The 20,488-nt window shown below is 48.5% G+C and overlaps 2 protein-coding genes across 10 annotated transcripts in view; one reads left to right on the top strand and one right to left on the bottom strand.

Moving 5' to 3' along the window:
• Nucleotides 1–13,710, bottom strand: part of PBX3 (PBX homeobox 3) — a 98,083-nt gene extending 84,373 nt beyond the window's left edge. For 2 of the 6 annotated variants that reach the window (XM_085239378.1, XM_085239382.1), the window contains exons 1-2: nucleotides 10,847–11,878; nucleotides 10,108–10,181 (exon numbers count right to left, since the gene is read on the bottom strand). In XM_085239378.1, the coding sequence (XP_085095504.1) occupies nucleotides 10,108–10,181; nucleotides 10,847–11,043 (271 nt within the window). In that variant the 5' untranslated portion in view covers nucleotides 11,044–11,878. The other 4 variants (XM_085239380.1, XM_085239379.1, XM_085239376.1 and 1 more) reach the window with 4 other exon arrangements.
• Nucleotides 13,711–13,802: 92 nt separating this feature from the next.
• MAPKAP1 (MAPK associated protein 1) overlaps nucleotides 13,803–20,488 on the top strand; it is an 83,741-nt gene continuing 77,055 nt past the window's right edge. Inside the window, exon 1 of one of the 4 annotated variants that reach the window (XM_085239385.1) lies at nucleotides 13,803–13,939. The gene's annotated coding sequence lies outside the window, so the exon portion shown is untranslated. The remainder of the gene's footprint in view (nucleotides 13,940–20,488) is intronic. The other 3 variants (XM_085239383.1, XM_085239387.1, XM_085239384.1) reach the window with 3 other exon arrangements.

Below are 20,488 nucleotides of genomic sequence, written 5' to 3'. Positions count from 1 at the left end.
CCCAGCCCCACACCCAGAGCCCCACCTCGCCCCATGCCCAGCCCCGTACCCAGCTGTGGGAGGCCGTGGGCAGAAAGGCCGCGCTGCTCTCAGGTCTGCACAGCAGCATCTCTGGGAGCCACTTTAGCAACAAAGCAGCTAAAGTCAATTGTTTCTTCAATGAATAGGCTTCTGTTCTTCAGCATATATTTACTGAGGCGTTTAGGGCAGATTTTCACCATTTCATTGGAGTCTGTAGAACATGGTTGTTGTACAAATATTTACATTAGTGCCGACCACAGCCTTACTGTGGTTCCTGGAGAGAATAATATCCCCGGTCCTAGCACCCCATCCTGGAGACCTGAGCCCGGTTCTCAGCACTCTCACTGCCTTCACACGCACAACCAGAAGCTGATTGCATAGGACAGCAGCGGCCAATGCACGCTCTTTTCACCAGGCCTAGCCATGCCACAGTTTTAGACCAGAAAAACAAATGCCTTTTTTTTTGGCTTCCTGGGGAAGACAGGCCGAGGACTGACTGCTCTTTCAGGTTTCTCTTTAAGCAGGCAGTTTGCTCAGTGACCATAGTCCAGTAAACATTACTAAACAAAATTAAAAAAAAAAAAAAACTAATTTCAAGCCTACAAAACACAGTAGGGCTCAGCAGCGGTGACATCACTGCATCGATGCTGCTCATTCCCTTCCAAAATATTAGGGATTTAAAAGTTACATAACAATCACGGTGATTAAACAGCAGCTGTTATGATAATCAGTCAGTAAAAAGAAATTGATTTGTTTAGCGCTAGCAACTACAATATTATTAGACTCTCAGTATATTGAAAGGAAGAAATATTTCCTTCATTGAACACAAAATGCCATAAATTTAGGTAAACCAAAATTAGTTCATGTAATACACTGACATCCAAGAATTTATTTATATAGAGACTATCATTTAATTTTCAGACATTCAATTTCTATACTTGGTCACAGTCAGAAGGTCAAGAACCAACAAGTCAATAAGTTCCCAAGCTCCATATCGACGTCACACCACTGCCCTACCAGGCAGAGCGCAGCAGCACGGCACTGCCTGCACAGGGCCCACAGCCCCACAACAACACGGGAGAACGAGGGAGCAGAAGTGATGGTGCCCACTCTATTTGAATAACAAGTAAAAACCTAAAAATACCTCCACTGTATGTTATTACCAACTGTATCCCCAGGTTTTACAGTGACAGGACTGTGCTATAATTTCTGAGAAAACCTCAGCATAAAGCCCCATAAACCCAACCACTCCTGCAATGTATCACCTTAGCCAGTGCACAACCATTTCCACAACTTTTCATGGTAGTACAATTTGTTCAAATATGGTAATAAATACATCCTTGGAGTCAAACAAGAATCATTGCACTACTGACTGTGACTCGCTCTTAGTAGTGGCAGTTAACCACGCCACCAGATCTCACGTAAAGGCAATAAGCAAACATTTTTTTGGTGGTATGAATTACAAACGTTTGCTAAAAGCACACTCCCCTCTTTAATCAACAAATGCACTGAAGGTGTGCTTCAAACACCCTTCTAGCAGGTAATTGCGCCCGTAAAGTTATCGCTAAAGAGCAGCGATCCCCATCCACAGCGAGCAAACGGTCTGTGCCGAACAAAGCCACCGCGGTCAGAGCAGCCCGACAGCCTTTTGCTAAGGTCTCACTCTGAATTAAAAGAGCAAACATCGCTAATTAAGGCAAGGAAAAGCAGAGTCTGAGGAAAGCCCAAACTGCTCACCTGCAGTAGGTAAGGCCTCACTTAGACCCACTGTGATTTGACTGAAGAGAGCACTTTAAATCGTTCTAATAGATTATTTCTTACATTACAGTTTTAATTACACTCAATACTTTATAAAGTTTCCATCATACAACACCAACTTAACACAACCTCACAAAAATTTCTGGTAGATAACATTCCCAATTCTACAGACAGGAAAAGCGAGGCAATAAAAGGTAGCATTTGAGAGCTCCCATATGAGCTTCAGCGAGACAGCAGCCCGGCCTGGCCTGCTCCACTCAGGTCTCCGCGCCCGCCGGTGGAGGACGGCTGCGCCAGGCACCAGCGGGACGCACAGCCCGAGGCGCAGGCCCTCAGCCCCAGCTGCCTCTCCAGCAGAAGTAACGTCCTTGGGAGGTGCCGGCAGCAGAAAGTTAAGTTTGGTCCCCACATGCCTTCATCATGTAGTTTTTTTTTTTGCTCAAGAAAGCTCAAAACAAGCAACTGGAGACAGTTCCTCCAGTTCTGTGATAAAAGCAGGCTTTGAGGGTTCGTCTGTGGGTTCAGGCGCTGCCCTTCCCAGTAGCTCAGCAGCACACGGCTGGCACAGCAGCAGGGCCTGCAGCATGGCCCTGTGCCTGCACGTCGAGTCTTGTGGGCTTCACCACACGAACTTCCCAACAGCGATTGACTTCAGCTGCTGGGACCAGTAAGGCCGTGTGTGAAAGGGCCTTCACACAGAGCTCTGGTGTTATTTCTTACCCCTTTTCCTTTCTTTTAACAACCGGGGCTCACCATGAGCGCTGCCATGCCAGCACTACACACCTGCTGGACTCTGTGACAGTGATCTGTGAGGGGACGGGCACAGCCACTCTGCAAGCACTCAGCAATGACCACCAGAGGCTTTGTTTGGTTTGGTTCCGTTTTATTTTTTGGTAAGTTTATGTTCCATTTCCAGAATTACTTCTCAGATATTTTTAAACTGTATTATAAAAAGCAAACTAACCACAAAACTGCAGTAAAGCAGCTCCAAGGCTGAATAAAACACACACGCACACACACAAAAGGAAAATGTGAACTAAATCAGAAACTCTCACCGTTGAGCCATCCTGGAGTGTCCTAATACTGCGGAGGTCTCAGCGCAGTGATCGTACCTACCATATCTGCTCTAATAAATAGGTTCAATGAGTTGAGTTAAGGGCAGAGTTTAACTATTAACTCAAAATTTCCTCGCCGTTATGGCTGTAAGTCAATCCCTTAATGTTACTTTAACACAGTTTCTGGCAGTTGAATAAAATCTATGGTCAATATTATAACCCCTTCCTTCCTCAATGAAGGAAAATATACGCGTGATTTACATAAGAAATCCTGGGAAATCCTGTCAGGGAGCGGGGTGAATGCTCCAGCCCTGGCTGCCCAGGAACCCACACCGACCGCTTCACTTCAGCCGCCCGGCCCTCCTTACCCAAACCCCCAGAGCAGCACAACCAGCAGGAATACCCCCACGCAAGCACAGCCTTCAGCACAGAATCAGCTAGCAGGCAACGAGGTTATAAAACAGAGCTGTAAGATATATCTAAAATAATACCACAAAAATCAGATGACACAAAGAATTCTAATACTTTCCTTTTGTTAAGATACAGTAACTGAGAATACAATGAAATTCTTCATGTTCAGTATCTCCCATTAGATCAATTAATATTCAGAGAAAGCCTTTAACATGAAGTTTAAATAATCATAGAAGGAGAAAAAGAACCACCAATGTTCTAGAAGCTTCTCTAGACCTTTCAATCAATTTTATTTATATGCAAAACCAAGAGAAACTCAGAAAAAACAAAGCTCCTCCTGATGCTAAAGCTCTCAATTTACTGACAGGCAAATGGCTTCATGCTGCCACTTAATCTCATTTCTTGCATAATGCCCTCTAATTAGCATATCAAAGTGAATTAATACTTCTAGGGCATTAGCAATGGGAAAATCTGCTCCAGGCTTCACAATAGCAGTTAAGCAAGAGCCAAGAAATCCTCAAAAACACCACAAACCACTTTGCATTGCAAAACTGTTCAATTTATTTATCCTCTCTCTCTAAACACTTTTACCGCACACTGTTTTACTACTGTTCACCAAACAAAATGATAATTGCCAAAGTTACCAGCATCTGTAATGCCTGTTTAGAATCTTAATTTAGATTGTATGCTTCGAGATCTCAAGATGCTTTCATCTTCATCATACACAACAGGACGTACTGAAAAATTGTTGCTTATATAAAAAATACATACAATCAGGATAATATTCTTAAATTCCATTTCCACTTGCAATAAATAATTAAAAACTAAATAACATATGAAAAAGCCACCTGCTGGACAATGAGGAATAAGAGATTAGCTTTAAATGTTGATGCATGACTTGAGCATAGCAAAAGGTTTTGACCTGTAAACACACACAAACCCACCCCCCCTTCCAAGTGATTGATCTGCAGGACGTGTGATACCCAGCGCCTCGCACGGACTGCTACGAGTCGGAGAGAGCGTGCAACGTGTGCCGAGCCCGTCGTTTACAAAGGAATTCCAAGGAAAACGTCTGAAATAGTATAAAACTAAAATAAACACGTCGTGATTTTTGCTCAGTGTTCTCACGCAAAACAAGGCCTGTTTACCCAATTCCTGAAGCAATAATATGTTATAGCCGCTACCGCATCAGACCATTTCTTCTTTAAAAAATGTTTTCAGAATCTGATTTCCGTCACGGTTACTTTGTGTGCAAAATATAAACCACGTTTTATAAACACAGACTAAAGAGAAAAGCCTGACAGCCCATCACGCCGAGAGCCGCGGCGCTGAGCCGGGAAGGCAGCGCAGCGCCAGGCAGGCCGGCAACAAAGAGCAGCAGCAGCGCCGGGGTCAGCACGGCTTTCTGCAGCCCTGGCTGCAACTCGAGAGCAAAAATGAAGCATGAGAGTAACAAAATAAATAACGATAGGTATTTATCCAGTACTTGGAGCCTATCTGAAGAACGTGCTTTATTGAAAAATATATACCATTCAAGCAGCAGGCTTCATTCCCCTCCATATTTAATTCCCTGTTTACTTCCACTGCAAAGACAGCATTATGGAAGGGCTCTAACGTCCAGCTGAGAAGCACAATTCATCCGTTTGGCTGATGAACTACTCTAACTTTATAAAAGCATGAACTATAAGAGCTGACAGAAACTTTAATAATTTATATTAAATATTGATGTGAATTATTTACTCCATTCATACTTAAAGACATGAATTGCCTACCAGAGAGAAGCAAATGTGACAAAAGGTCAACATGATGGTGAAAAAAGGCAGGCTGTGTCAGGCATGTGTTATCTGAACCACGCTGATCACCTTGATAAGCGAATAGCATTAAACATGACTGCTGAGAAAACAAACAAAGCATTCTTCTCGGGGTGTCAGTTGGTGGCACACAAACAGCTCCATCCAGTTCTACCAACCATACCAGAAAAGGAAAACTCTGCCGAGCTCTGCACTCACTTTGACTCAGCAGTACACAGACTTAGGATTCATTCTTATTATTAATAAAAATATTCATCATACCCTCATATGCAGATGTGCAAGGAATTCCAAAGCAGTCTAAGAACTGAGAGCAGATACAAACCGGACTCTCTTTCTCTTCTACATAATTATTAATATAGCCTTCCTATGTATTTAAATATTGTATTACATTTGTAACAATTTAGTGCATCTAATTCTGCTGATATTTGTCTACAGTAGACTGCAAGTATCATTATATTAATGTTTCACACAAATCAATATTTAAATTGAAAAACGACAGCATAATATCCGTATCGCACAACTTTTTCATTGAAAGCAGTAGGAATAGAGTTTGATAAATGTGTTAAATCCTGCAAAAAGGGGCTCTTTTGCATTCACTGCATGCTATTATTATAATTTATCTCTCGATGCAAAAATTCCTATACTTACAACAATCCTCCTAAAACAAACCGCATGGTAACTCCCAGAATTTACTATTTTCAGATAAGCAAGCAAATGTGTCAAATTCAAAAATAAAATGAAGGACCTTAAAAATAGCTATAAAATAAAATGAATCCCTGCTCCTACTTAAATGAGTATTGACAACTACGTCACGTTTATCCTTTATGGAGGGCAAAAAAAAACAACACCTGGAAGTACAGATCTGGTAATCAACATCAAGATTGCTACTGAAATGCAGCAAGGAGCACTATTAGTGCTGTGCTCTGAAGGCACACTGCAGGTACAGATTCTGCAAGACAAAGTATCCCAATTTTGTCTAATGAAAGTGATCACCATGGCTGCCTGCAGAGGAAGCGCCCTGCTAGAAATTCACCAAAGGGAGAACTGTGATTGTGAATACGTTTGAACCAGATGACCAAATGACACACGGGATATTTATCCAATTTGTTTTTTTCTAGAAGGACATTAATGAAGAAAAGCAATGCCTCTGCCATAAGGACAGTGTAACCAACCCAATATTCTACCGCATGTCTTCGTTTGTAACACATTTGCTGGCAATTAAAAAAAATACCATTCAGAAGTAGAACCGATGATTCAAGGAAAAATTTAGGACACGAAGCTTGAGAAAGGAAACAAAAGCTAAACAATTACACCGAAGAAAAGCTGCATGCACATAAACACACGGTTCTTATTTCCTTATGCAGTCAGAGTACATCAGAAATAGGTATTCAGCATCTTGAAAATAACACCAGGACTGCACACCAGGATTTTAAATAGCTAAACTGAGAAACAATAAGAGCGCGGTTGGCCAACATACGTACACACAGCCACGTACGTGTGTGCTGCCAGCGCTGTTTCACTCTTTCATTTGACTCCTTTAACGTTCAGATAGGATTGTTAGGATTGCATGTTATTATAAATTATTGCAAGTTAGTTGCACTAAATAATGATTTACCAACAGCGAAAAGCTGAGATTTATGTAACACAAGGGAATGATACTGTGCTACAATTCTAAAAAAAAAAAAAAGTGAAAAAAAGGGGTTAATATCTTCAATTTTTGTAGGAGAAAAGGCAAAAAGCGAGTTCTTCTCAGTGAGTCACCTATCAGGCAGCTTACAGATGGTGCAGCATATTGACAAGGGGTGTTTCTGAAAGAGTTGGGCCATTTTCATCAATAATGAGCTCTGCAGCACGTAAGGGCACGATACGGACCTTTAATCTTCCAAACAGCACTGTATGGCAGCTTACAGTTAAAGCAACAAAAATGTTTTAGCTTACGTGAAGAACAGCAAGAAATGAACGTCGTCGTTAATTTCACTGGATCTGGCCTATTTTTTTTTTTTTTTTTTTTTTTCAGTCTTTAAAACAAAATTCTGCACAAGATGAGAACATTTTTAATGAACATTTTCTTCCTCTCTCCTTAGACATAAAAAATAGTTCAAGCAGCCCAACCAGCCGAGCAGGCCTTTTCTCCCCCTGCGGACACCTCCTGCAGTCGAGAAGTTCATTAAGTTTTATGATCTTCCCAAGTCGGTCCTGCTTATAAGCCTCACAAAGGCCACAAATCTGGCAAACCATCATGTATGCCATTAGGCTTTACTAGTAAATGAATGCTATTTAGGGTTTGCGGTGACAGTAAATTAGGGTTTGGTTGGCAGCTATCATTGTTTTTGTTGGACTTATGCAAATAAATAAATAAACGTATCTATGACTGCATATCTGCATCCAGACATTTTTATAAATGTATGCTCCTACCCGTAGACAACATTTTTGAAGACAAAAAAAAAATCATCTATCAACACGGTCGCAGACGTACTCCTATGTCATCCCACTGGTAAATAATTGCAACTCCCTAACTGTTTTAAGATTGTAAAAATTAATACATTTTCATTTCTGTCTCCATGAGAATAACCAGTACCTCAGGTACAGCAATGTGCTAACGGAGGATTAATCAAACCACAGATCCGAAGGATGCTTAGTGCACAAATAGGAGCGATTGAAAAACACAAAGGTGCAGCTCAGTTCTGGATTGCTGCTGGTGGGCGCTGAGACAGACGGACACTCAGGAATGCAACAGATGTGCTGTGCAGGGCTGAGTGCGGCACGAGGGCTTCTGAGCGGCTCCTCGCAGGCACAGCACAGCAATGGGAGCCTGCAGGGCCCCGGCCGCCTGTCTTCACGTGTACCGGAGGGGCTTCACGAGAACTTTGGGCAACATTTTTCCTTGAACTAATTAAAGAAATGAGTGGCACTTAGTTTCTTTATGAAAACCATGCTACCTTGTGGTTGCCTCTAAGAATGCACGTTTCTATTAATACCTGCAAAGCCTTTAAGTGCATCATGCAGCACTTTCTTAAATGTTAAAATGTTAAAAAAGAAATGTCAGGCTAAATTCGGCGAGCACAGTGATTTGCTTTGTACGTGGCAATACCTCACAGGAAAAAAAACAACCGCCTAACCCTAAGAGCACAGCAAAAAGGCTTCAGATGTGATGCATCCATTAACTCATGCTGGGACGTGACGGCACTGCTCGACCTAAGCTGGGGATTCCTCCACTTATTGTCTCACTGCCGCCCTCACAAAGTACTCGCTGACTGTACTGAACATTACTAAAACATAAAAAAAGGACATAATTCAACATAAAAATGATTTAAATATTGCATTCCTTATTTCAGAGCAGACACGACTGCGAGTGAACGCTGTGCACCGGCTGCAGGCTCCCTTCTCACCCCTCAGAATGGAGCAACAAAGCCATCACACGGATCCTACTGCCAGCACCAAGGTAAACTTCGGTTCTGATGAAAAAGCATTGAATCCCAGAGCACAATTCAATTCGGTTCCCTGGACCATGACACAATGCAGACAATGAGGGGAGGGGGAGCCCCTGCTTTAATTGCCTCTCAGACTGCTTGTCCTCACAGTTCAAAACTGTTCGAGCTGTTCCCTATGAAAACAGTTTACAGGAGATATGCCAGGATTTGTGCTCCCGTTCTCGGTGCTGCAGCATGCTGACCAGAGCCACGCTGACACCAGAGCTCCCGCAGCCCAGGATGCAGTCCCCAGGATCCAGCTCCTGTCTGCCACAACCCGCACCCCAGGCAGGTGCTGCTGGGGCTGCCAGGCACCCTCCTTTCCCCAGGGGGTCCCCCCCTTTCCCTGTGGGTCCTCAGCTGTTCTACCAGAGGCAACTTGCAAACTTGACTGGGCTGCTTGGAGCACAAAGGCTGAATCTCAACTCACACATTGTCACTGAAACACTCAAACATTTCAAATCTCAAAATCTTTTCAGGTTCCCTCTTACTTCTGCATGAATAGCAGCCCCAGCAAACACTCGCTGCCAGCAGCAACCCCCAGACAGCCTGGGGTGTTCTGGAGCCACCCCTGCCAGGGGCTGGCTGTGCTCCCCAAGGCCCCCCACACGCACAGGGCTGCAGGTCCCCAGGACCCGCGCCCGCTCCGGCTCAGCACAAGCAGGTGCCTCTGCCAGCTCTGCTGCACGGGCACGAAGTTCGGGGAAGGAAAACAAACAGGAGCTGTGGATGGAGGGGCACCGCGCAGGCATGGGGGAGGCAGAGGGGATCGCTCTCCTCATCCGAGGTAATGTCACGCAGTATAAGGTGGAATCAATCTTAATATCTGCAGCGCAGCCAATATCCAGCCCTCAGCCAGCAGCAGAGCTGAAGTGGGACCCGGTGGCACAGGAGCCCGTGCACAGCGCACACCAAACGCACCCAGAGCCACATCTCTGAGCTCTGCTGCGTGCACACGGCGGCTGCTTCCCTCTGAAACCCCTTTTTTTTCAGTTTGCAACTAAGAGGGCTGCACTGGAGCACCAAACACAGAGAAAAAGCAAACCAGTGCAAGTGTTCATTTTTAAGGCCAGATGAGGGGGAAAAAAAAGTTTCTTATTCTCATAATGCAAGCCACAATATTTTTCAAAATTGTCTTCTTTAAAAAAGAAATTTCTCCGTGCATTCAGCGATGTAAGAAATTTGCAAAAATCCCTTAAAATGCCTTCGAGAAAAACGCGGCATTCATTTCCGTCTCATTAATGTAGCAGAGAAAAAAAAAATTGTTGTGCACCGAATACAATTTCGGTATTTGAAACAGCACCGCGAGCTGCCAACGCCGAGCCGCTCTGCACGCGCGGCCGCATCCGTCACTTCGGCGCTGCCCGTCCCTCCCGAGCGCTTCCCGAGCGGCGCCGCCGGCGCTGCGCGCGGCGGATCCGGGGCCGGGCCGGGCGCCGCCGGGGGCCGCCGCGTGCCGGTACCCGGGCCGGGCGGGGCGCGTCCCGCGGGCGGCGGAGGGCCGCAGTCAAGCCGCGGGCGGCGGCGCCGAGGCGCGGCGGAGGAGGGCTCAAGATGGCTGCGGCGCGGGCCGGCCCTTACCTGTTTTCTCCTTGATCTCGCAGAGGACGCTGAAGAGCGCGGGCTTCATCCTGTGGCAGTTCAGCGCGTGCTTCCTGCAAGAGAGCACACACAGCGTTAGCGCCCGCCGCGAACATGGCGCCCGCCGCGCCGCGCCGCCAGGCCGCCCGCAGAGCCCGGCGTCGGTGTCGGCCCCGAAACCGGCCCCAAAAGCGGCCCCGAAACCGGCCCCGGCCCGCGCCAGCAGCGGCCCGAGCGGGGCCGGCTCTCCGTGCGGCTCCGCGGCGGCTCCTCTCAGCGCCGGGCCGGGCCGGGCCCCGGGGCGCGCGGCGTAAATCAGCGCCGTCCGGGGGTGATTTATTGCGGAGCGGCCCGGGCCGGGCCGCGCTGCGCTTTGTTTCGTGCGGCGGTGATTTAGGACGGCCGCGGCTCTCCCCCCGCGGCGGTGTCTGCGCGGCGCCCCATCCATCTCCCGCCGCGCCGGGCACGGGGGAGCGGCGCGGAAAGTTGCGGCCCGGCCCGGGGCGCGCGGACACACGGAGAGACGGACAGACGGGCGCGGGGCCACGCGGGACGGGGCCGGCTCGAGCACCGCCCGCTCCCGCATTCGTTGCGTGGCGAAAGGCATTAAATAGCGCTTCGGCCGCGCCCCGGCCGCCTGCGGGCTCCTCCGGCGCCAGAAGTTCTCTCCCGAGCGCTCCGCGGGCCGGAGCTGCGCGCCCCACGCGCACCGACAGACAAGGCGTAACGAGACACCAACTTTGCTTGCGCCTCGTCCAGGCTTTGGTCGGTGATGGTCATGATCTGGTGCAGGATGTCCCCGATGTCCTGCTTCCTGCCGTCGCCGTCGGCCCCGTCGTGTCCGTGGGGAGGCGGCAGGGCCATGCCCCCCTGCACGGAGTGCCCCGCCAGGTTGACGCCCGCCAGGGTCTGCAGCATGCGGGACTGCTCGTCCATGGCCCCGCGCCGCGGGGGCACTGCGCGCCCGGCCTCGGCCCCGCCGCTCGTTCCGCGCTCGCACGGCAAAAAAAAAAAAAAAAAGGCAAAAACCAGAAGGACGACGGCGGCCGAAGGAGCGGCGGCGGTGCCGGGAGCGCTGTCGGCGGCTGATCCCACGCTCTTCTCTCCCGGCGCGGTCAATCGCTCTCCTTTAGTTACAGTCTTCTCCCGTCTGCACCATGCCTGTGCCGGGCCGGGCTGCGCCGCTCCGCCGCTGCCTCTCCCCGGAACGATCTTCCTCCAAAGCTTTTATTATTATTATTATTATTATTATTATTGTTATCCTTCCTTATTATTATTTTTATTGTTGCTTTCTATGTCTTTCCCCACTTGTCCAAAAATCTTCTTTGCGAAAAGGAAAAAAAAAAAAAAAAGTTAAAAAAAAATTCAAAATCACAAAACTTGCTTTCAGATCCCGCAGAAGTTGGGAGGGTGGCAAAGAGCAAAAACCACAACAAACCGAGCGGCCCCCACCCCGGATCGCGACATAAAAACGCCACGAAAACACAATCACAGAGGAAAAAATTAATGGCCCTCCCCCCAAAAATAACGAACGATCCCGAGTCTGTGCGCGGGGGGACGGCGGCGATCAGAAGTTTGAACTCGTGCAAAGAAAAGAGCGGAAATCGAGGGGAAAGAACTGTAAAAAAATTAATTACACACTCTGTGCAAAGCAACGTGCAAAAATATCAGCCGGCGGGGATTTATGAGCGCGGCCGCCCGGTGATTGTGTGTGCTTTATGTTGTTTGATGGCCGCTCCGGTGAGGGATTGACAGCCTGCCAATGCCACTCACTCACCCTGCAGACGTGTCACCCTGTGAGCAGGCAGCGGCCGCGGCACAGGACGAGCCGCCGCGCCCCGCCCCGCGCCGCGCCGCCCCTCCCGCCCGCCCCGCCTCGCCGGGCGTGCCCGCCGCCGCCCCGCCCCGGCCCGCGGGGTCGCCCTCCCGCCGGGCCCGGCCGCCGCGGCGCTTCCCGGGGGGCGGCCTCCGCCCGGAGCGGCGGACGCGGCGGCCAATCGGCACGGGGGCGGGCGGGCGCGGGGGGAGGCCGCGGCCAATCGGCGCCGGCGGAGCGGCGCCGCGCCCGCCCGCCCCCGCGGAGCCCCCGCCCCCCCGACCGAGAAACTTGCGATTGGGCCGTTCGAACGGTCACGTGGCCGGGGCGAAAGCCGCTCCGGCCCCGCCCCTTCCGTTGCTATGGGAGCGCCCGGGTGGAGGCCTCGCCTCGTTTCCCCTCCGCGCCGCCCCCCGAGCCGAGCCCGCGGCAGTCCGAAGGCGGCCTGAGCCCGCGCGGGAGCGGCCGTGGGCACCTCGTGGCAGCGCCCCGAGCGTGGGCGGCGGGCTGCCCGGGGAGTTGTGAAGGTTTCAGACAGCGGGGTTTTCGGGACGTCGCTTCGGAACAGAGGGGCGCCCGGCCTTACGAAGCCGGGTTCTCTCAGCGCTATTGCGATTCCGCGTGGGGCTGTTACAGATGTGTACGTACACGGCACAGGCTCGTGCTCTCACGGTTACCTTCGGATCCCTGCCGCCCCGCGGCTCCCTTACCTGCACGGCCGCGCTGCGCCGTGAGCAATGCGCTCCCGCTGCGAGCTGTGACAGCGCTTCCACGGACGCTCGGTTCTGTGCCGGGGAGCCCCGGCAGCAACTGAAGCGGTGCTCAGCGGTGGGGATGTGCTTTGTCTGCGACGGACAGCTCCAGCTAAAAGAAGGCACGTCCAAACTAAAGCCTCATCCTTGTCTTTTTGACACTTCGTGGATGTACGGCTGACAGCTTGGGATCAGCGTGGCCAAAAGAGCTCTTCGTCTTCCTCCTCAGTTCCCGCTGCTCTCCTCTCAATCACAGCTGCCATCAGCACGTTGCCTTCTGTCGGCACCATCACTCCGACGTCACCCATTTGATGTGGGGCCCCTCACCACATCCCGTGGGAGATGTTGACCCGCTGTGGGTCATTTCTGGTTTAATGACACTTTTACTGTCCCTCCAAGTAGGCAGCACACGTGTTCAAGTCCTAGTTGTCTTCCATCTTCATTACCGTGGCGTTTCCTGGTACGAACAATTGTGCTCTTAGTGTCATCCAGCTTTATTAAAACTGCTACTCCAAAGAGCTGTTTTATTCTCATTATTTTGAGTAGTTTGCAAGTCGGCTTGCATTCGTCCACCAAGTGCAAGGCTTTGCAGACAGACAAACATACTTTTGTTGAGGTGTGCGGCTATTCAGAGGCCGATGTCCCCCAGGCGTGCCTGTGCCGTGCTGAGAGGAGGGCCGGCTTCAAATCGTGACAGCAATGCACGTGCCAGTGCTGCTCAGCTAAAAAACCGAGAGAACTGGGAAACAGAATCGGTGTCATCTGTCAGATCTGCACCGCGTCTTCATCTGCAGTCAGCGCAGCTGCGAATTGTCACTTGTTTTCTTCATTAAAAACTAACAAGGCCGTTTCAGGGGATTTTTTGTGTTTCTGTTCGAAGAGTCGCTAACTGCATATTTAATCGTAACACGAACGCGTCAATGCCAAATCTCTAAACGATAACGCATTCGGTGCTGAACGAGGCCCGCTCCCTCCAGCCGGCGGCGCGCCTCGGCCCTGCTTTTACCACAGCGCCCCGCGCCGCCTCACCGCGCCTCAAGAAAGAGGCAGCCCGCGACGCCGCCAAGAGAACGGAGCCCGCCACCGTTGAGCGCATGCGCGTGGCGGAGAGGCCGCCGCGGCGCCGCTTCCGGGGCGGCACTTCCGGGTCGCGGCGCGGCCCAGCTCTGTCGCTGCCGCGGCGTTCCCCGGCCCCGGAAGCGCTGCCCGGCCCGCCGGCGGGGGGAGGCGCTGCCCGGCCCGGCTCCGCGTCGCGCCGCAGCCCGTAAGTGTGGAGGGGAACGGGATCTTCGGGCGGACCGCGCGGGGCGTGCCCGGTGCCACCCGCGCGGCATCCCTTCGAGCCGCGGACCGCGACCCGTTCCCTGAGGAGCCGCCCGCTGCCGCCCCGTGCCCCGGCCTCCCGTGCGGAGCGGAGCGGACCCGGTCCGTGCGGGCGGGAGCGGCTCGCGTTCCGCGGCTCCGTTTGTGTGGCCGTGGGGCGAGGCTCGCGCCTGATCCTTTCCTCCCCTGCTGGCGGGGCGCGGCGCTGCGGGAGCTCGGCTCTGCCCGCCCGGAGGGGCGGACGCAGGCGTGGGCTGCGGGCCGGGGTGCACGGCCGGAATGAAATTCTCCCACTTGTGGTGTTTTGTTTTTTTCACGTTCAGAGTAAATCTGTTTGTGGACTCTTTATTTGGGTTAGATTTGGACAAATGATATCGCTGTTTGTGTATAGATTTCTACAGAAAGAATTCAAGTGGTGAAGGAGAACCAGCCTGTTCGCTCGGTGTCTGTTTCACCCGGCTGCAACGCATGGCACGCTCAACTCCTGACTTCTAGCGTAGCTTTTCCTTTGGGTCAACAAAGAAGTTCAAGCAGTTTGGCAGGGCGAGGGGTATGTTACTCCTTCTGTATCACTGATGTTTCCAAACTGCTGGTGACTGTAAGAAATAGATCAGTGCATGCACCAGTGAGAAGCCCTCTAGCCAAGGGGACAAGAGCACGGGGAGCAGGCTGCTTGCTGTAGGGCAGGACTGGAGCTCAGCGCCTCCCCAGGGCAGGGATGGAGACACCTGGGATGTGTAGGGCTCAGACTGCACTATGGTCCTCTCCAGGATGGCAGGGAGCAATGAGCTCATGCCTCAGGTTGGGATACAGAGACAGCGCTGGTCCTGGGAACACAGTGTGCATTTCAGCAGCATCAGTGCTGTAACCAGTTGTCTTTTGGTGCCAGGTAATTCATTGTTGTAACGTTTGTTTGAGATGCACCTTGCGGTGACTTTAATGTCTTATGTTTTGCTAGCATCAGTTCTCTGTCAGAAGGGACCAAATGAAGGTTTTCTGGTGAGCAGTACCACTCACAAAGACCCCCGTATGCATTTTATTATTAATTGTGAAAGTGTTGAGAAGCTTCATTAAACTGTGATACCTAGCTGCTCTCTGTAAGTTCATTTTCTTATAGAAGACAACATGGGAGTAATCTCTATCTTGTTTCCTTTCTAAATCGATTATTCTAAAAGCAAAACAAAATTCCTTGAATGTGTTTTGGGAGCTCTTGAGGGAGAAGGACCGTAAGTTTGACAGAAGAAAAGTTGAAAGCCAGAGAAAGTGAAGATTCATCTATGACTGAACCAATAAGAATGTGTTCAGTTACGTTTGTCACAGAGGCTTGATGTCTTGGGGGTGTTAGCATTTTGGTAGTCCGAGGTCACATTTTCCGGGACTGAAACGCCCTGTTTTGTTGCAAAGCTGCGTCTGGAAAACTGAAACTGGATCTGAAACTGTAGCAGACACTTGGAGGGGCAATACTGCCTTCAGTTAGGAATGCGGTGATACAGTTACATAGCAGCATAAAAGCTTTGAGAGTAGGCTGCTGAATGGGCTCCAGTAGAGGCAGGTGGGTTTTGTGCAATAGATTGCTGCCAGGTTTCAGCTGACATCAGGGAGCAGCAGGCATGTTTGCTGCTGACGGTCTCAGCGGATCCTGCAGGCTGCTGTAGGTTCAGTGCAGCTCCGGTCTTTGTCCTGGGCCTGGAGCATTATCTGTAGGGCTGCAGACCTCCATGTGCTTTAACACCTCTGAGTCCAGTTCAGCTTCAATGCCTCCAAATAGGCCTTACAAAGCAGCTGTGTGAGTGAAGCACAGGCAGCTCACAAGTAATTCTGTTACTGAGTGCTTTTCATGCTCAGGAAAGTCCAGTAAGTGCTGCATCCATTCACAGTAGTCTAAAGAAGTAGAATGTGGCCTTAAAAAGCCGCCTTCTGTCTCTCTCAGTATTATATGGGCCAAAAATTGGGAAAGTGTTGAAGCTTTCTATTTTAGTCTTTGTTGTTAAAAATTGAAGTTTGCTAAAGTGTTTGAAACAGTTATGGGATTTTTAGGCTATTGAGTATTATAGTGAAAGGAGCCAGAATGGAAACTGTAATCTAACACTTGGCTAAAAGCATAGGCTCAGACTGCCCAAGTGCCTGTAAGTAGATGTTATATTTGCTCATCCCAGGGATGTTAAAGATTAACAAGTCATCATTTAGGCAAGCGAGCAAGAAATCTTGGTTCCACGAAAAAGTGTTGCACGTTGCTGAAAGTATTTCTTGTCAGTTCTCTTTGCAAGCAGAGGTGGTCAGCATCACTGGCACAGGGGCTGCTTGTCCTCATTTCTGGAACAGAGTATTCATCAGGAATGAAAATAAAATGGAAATTGCAATGTGTTGTTCAAAAGATATTCTGGATTTGTTTGTTATTTTAAAATAAATAGTCATAAGTGTGAATTCAAACAGCTGTTTGTTCTTGTTGTTGTTATGCTTTTTTTTTTTCCTGGATGATAAATTCTCCTGAGCACGGGCTCTGAAATTGGGCAGTAGTGGTTCCAACGTGTTGGTTCCTCACAGTGTGATGCTGAACATGTAATGCATGTTCAGGTAATGCTTGCTAGCCAGTATGAAGAAATAAGCATAATCACAGACATTAAAAATTAAGCAAAGTGTTTGCACATATTTAGATTAGGCAAAAAAACAGGCAGGATGCAGCTCTTCTAAACTGTTTCTATCCAAACCATTCAGCGCAATATCAGAATGAAAAATGACAACACTTTGTCATCTGTTCAAATTGATATTGCACTCTTTGCAGTGACAGCTGAAAAGGCCCACAGGTGCCATATAAAGAGGTGACCATGTTGTCATATTTCATTTAGGCATCCCTCTGCAAAGCCATAATTACCTAATTAGGTTGTTAATTAGGAGATTAGCATTTCACTATATTGATAGAATGCTCTTTGCAAGCATGATTCTAGTTACAGATTTGTCTGCCCTTATTTATAATCTTTGCATTATTTTATACTTATTTATTTGCATAAAATCTTGATGTGAGATAGCTCAGGTTAGCTGAGAATCGACTTGTTTGCAATTAAATGAAGATTTGACAAGATAAGGAAGCAAACAGGTAAGAGTAGATTCTTTCCATATGGACTCCAACGTTCTCTCTCTCCTTCCCTAAAGCTCTGTAACTGAAACATTGGATTCAGCATAACTTCCAGCCTGACCAGTCTGACAGCAAAAATATAGACAAGTTCCAAGCGGTTCATGCATATAGAAATAAATATCTAACGTCAGATTGATTTTTCAGGTTGGAAAACTAACAATGCATTTTGTCAGAACTTGTGTAATGTATTGTTTTCTCATAACTTTCTAATTCCCATTTCACTTGTGAAAGAGCACCTCTTTAAATGACTTCAGATGATTATTTCCTTTTTAATGATAGGACGCAAAGCATGAATGACAGCTTCTCTAAGCAAGCATGCATTCTTAAATGCACTTGAGCTTTTATTGAAACATAGGCTTGAATTTTCATATATTACATTTCACTTTCCTTTATCCTCCACATACAGGAGTCTGGCATTCAAGGACTTTGATTATTTGTACTGCTGCAAATGTAGATAGCCAGGACCATTTATGTAGCAATTGCAGACAGAAGTTAACTGTGAAATGATTTCATATAACCTGAATCATAAATTTTGAAGTATGTTCACACTGCCCTATTCCAGCTTGGGGCATGTAAGGAAAATCAATTTTATTCTAATCTGCTCATTTTTTTTCATCAGTTTTTAAGATCACTTTAAAGACCTGCAGTCAGGGAGGTGTGTGGTTCAGTCTCTGTGGCAGCCCATGAGTGCTGAGGTGTAACACTGAGGTTCCTCTGGAGCACGTGGGTGACTGTCAGACCCGCGCTGTACCTCCACAAGTTGCATTTTGGTTTGGAATGTCTTTGTTTCCAATGGCAGAGCTTAACTGGCTGTTACCTCCCCAAGGCAGACAGTCGGTTTAAACATCTTTTCCATATGAGCTGTGGGTCTGTAGAATTAGAGATAGGAAATATCCTTTTTCTCTTACTCTTTACTTTTTCAGTTAATTAATACACAATTCCTTGCAGGAGCTGGGAGGAGAATGTTGTGTGGAACTTCCAGCTGCTTTCAGCCAGTTGATCTGAAGGTTGCCTTTGAGTTGGTAAAACTTCAAAGCTGTTTTCTGAAGCAGAAGAGTTTCTGCTGCTTACAGCGTTCTCCGGTTTTTATCACTTATTGTAGATTTAGAGGTATAGGAAGTAAATTTGCTCACGTGTGATATTTGGAATTATGAAAGGCGCGAGCATAGAACTTTTCTGTGAGGAAAGCATTTCCCGTGCTTTGGTCAGTGGCAGTGTGCCACAGTGTGCCGTTAGCCTGCAGCTTTAGGAGCAGTAGCCGCGGGGTGAAGCTGGCAGTAAGCGGACTGTAGTTGGCTGAGCTGTAACTATGTCTGTTTTCTTCTCCAGTCTCAGTTGGGAACCAGTTTGTGCGCTTGTGATACATCAGGCACGCGCTGCGCTGAGCCTGCACTGCGCGGCCGATGTGTGCGTGATGACAGCAGCAGCGTGTCGGAGTACAGCGTGGAGCTGCGGCTCTTAGCGCTCAGGCAGGAGCCGGTGCCGTAGCTGCAGTCGCTGTGTCTGTTCTGTGCTAGCAGTGTGTGGGCAGCCTGCAGCTCGGCCAGGGCAGCGGCGCGGCAGCGGAGGAGGGAGGGGCTCCCCGTGACCTGGCTCTGCGTGTTGCAACGCAGTGGTGATGTTCAGTGCAAGGTAACGATGCTTTCCCCGAAGTCAAGAAACTTGCATTTAGCAGTTATTTCATGCTGACAGTCAGACATTTGCTGTGTGGGGAGAGATGAAAGTGAGTAAATCTGACTCTTACTCCAGAAAATACAGTGTCTCAGGCGAGCGGGAGGGCTCCCAAAAGGTGATAGATACATTGTGGCAATGAAATTTCCTCCCCACATTCAGGTTCGTGCACCTGGAGGTGACTGCAGGGCCTCTGTGTGGGACCTCGTGTCCCCTATGGAAGCAGGGTAGCTGTTTAAATGTCATGCCTTACTTATTTACTGAATTATGAATGAGGTTGATCTGCATAACAGCTGTGCTTTGCTTGCTGTGAAAGTCCATAGATGTTGTAAATACAGCAGTGGGTTACTAGAAGAGGAACACGTGGTAGAAGTGGTAAAAGTAGTAGACTGCAGCCCAGCTGCCTGGCTGCTCCTCGTGCCCTCGGAGGCACCCGGCAGTGCAGCTCTGCCCAAGGCCTGGCTGCACAGCGACAGGCTGAGCAGGAGAGCCTGCAGGCAGGTCGGTAACGTGGAGAGAGCGCAGCAGGCGCAGAATAAAGATGGAGAATGAAATGAGGGTCCGTCCGTGTGATGAATCACGGGAGGGGTTTGCTGGTCGGTTGTATCTCATCATTCCACCAGACTGTATCGTACAGAAATACTGTTAAGGCTGCGTAGGTTTCACGTTGCTCCTTTCATTTTTAGTGTTTGCGCAGAGTAAGCTTGACAGCTGCCTGCAAAGTATTTTATTTAATAGCAGTGTAATATTTAGATACTGTGTTAAAAATAACACTGGCTTTTTGTTGGTGATTGAAGAATGTATAAGTTGTGGTGCTCGGAAAGTCCCGACTTCTTTTCGCTTCAGCTCCTGCCCGTGAGCAACGGGCTGCGGGTGTGAGGAATGCAGAGAGGCGTGTGCTCCAAAAATTGATCTGGTATCTAATGTTGATGAAATTGATTACATGGAGATTTAAAAGTATTCATGTAAAAGCTTGCAAAATTGAACTTTGCTTCTTTGACGTCTTTTGTTGTCCGCATTTCTCTGACCAGATCTGTGCCGTGTAATTTACTTTGCTTCTCTCCAGAGGAGGAACCAGTTAGAGCTGTGTAGGTAGCAAATGCTGAAGTATGGCATAAATATCTAAACTGAATTTTGGGTGCTGTTCTGTTGTTGTTGTTGCTGTTTTAATAGCTGTTTACATTAACTGGAATTTCTATGAGTACTTAATTATTATTGAAAATAAGTTTTTATGTATCCTTTTGAAAATTCTGAAGAGGAAGAAGGGAAATGCATTTGTATTAAAGTTTGGACTTTGAAACAGAATTTCTGGTAATTTTTCACTGTTTCTGTTTATTGGAGAAGTGACTGCGTGTTTAAAATGGTAAAGAAGCTTGGGTAATTGAGCACGCTGACTGCTAATAGCATGAAGTCGGGGTACAGAGTATAAAGGTAAAAATCTCGCATCTGCTGTTACATGTTGTTAACTCCCTTAGCAGACATTAAATCATTTCAAGTACAATAATAGTGTGGGAGGTACATTAACTAACCATTAACAATCTTATAAATACACAATTAACGTGCCAGCATTTATATGACACATTGATGGGGCAGCAGTAATTTTTGATTGGGAGTTTGTGGACCCTTTAGAAGCCTGAGGCAGTTGCTTATTTAAGCAAGTTCCTTCTGCTCGCAGGTAAGCGTGGC

The sequence above is a fragment of the Meleagris gallopavo genome, chromosome 19 (genome assembly GCF_905368555.1).
Source record: "Meleagris gallopavo chromosome 19, MGAL_WU_HG_1.1, whole genome shotgun sequence".
Classification (NCBI taxonomy): domain Eukaryota; kingdom Metazoa; phylum Chordata; class Aves; order Galliformes; family Phasianidae; genus Meleagris; species Meleagris gallopavo.
Note: the sequence above shows the minus strand (reverse complement) of the source record. Positions and strands in the feature narration are given on the sequence as shown.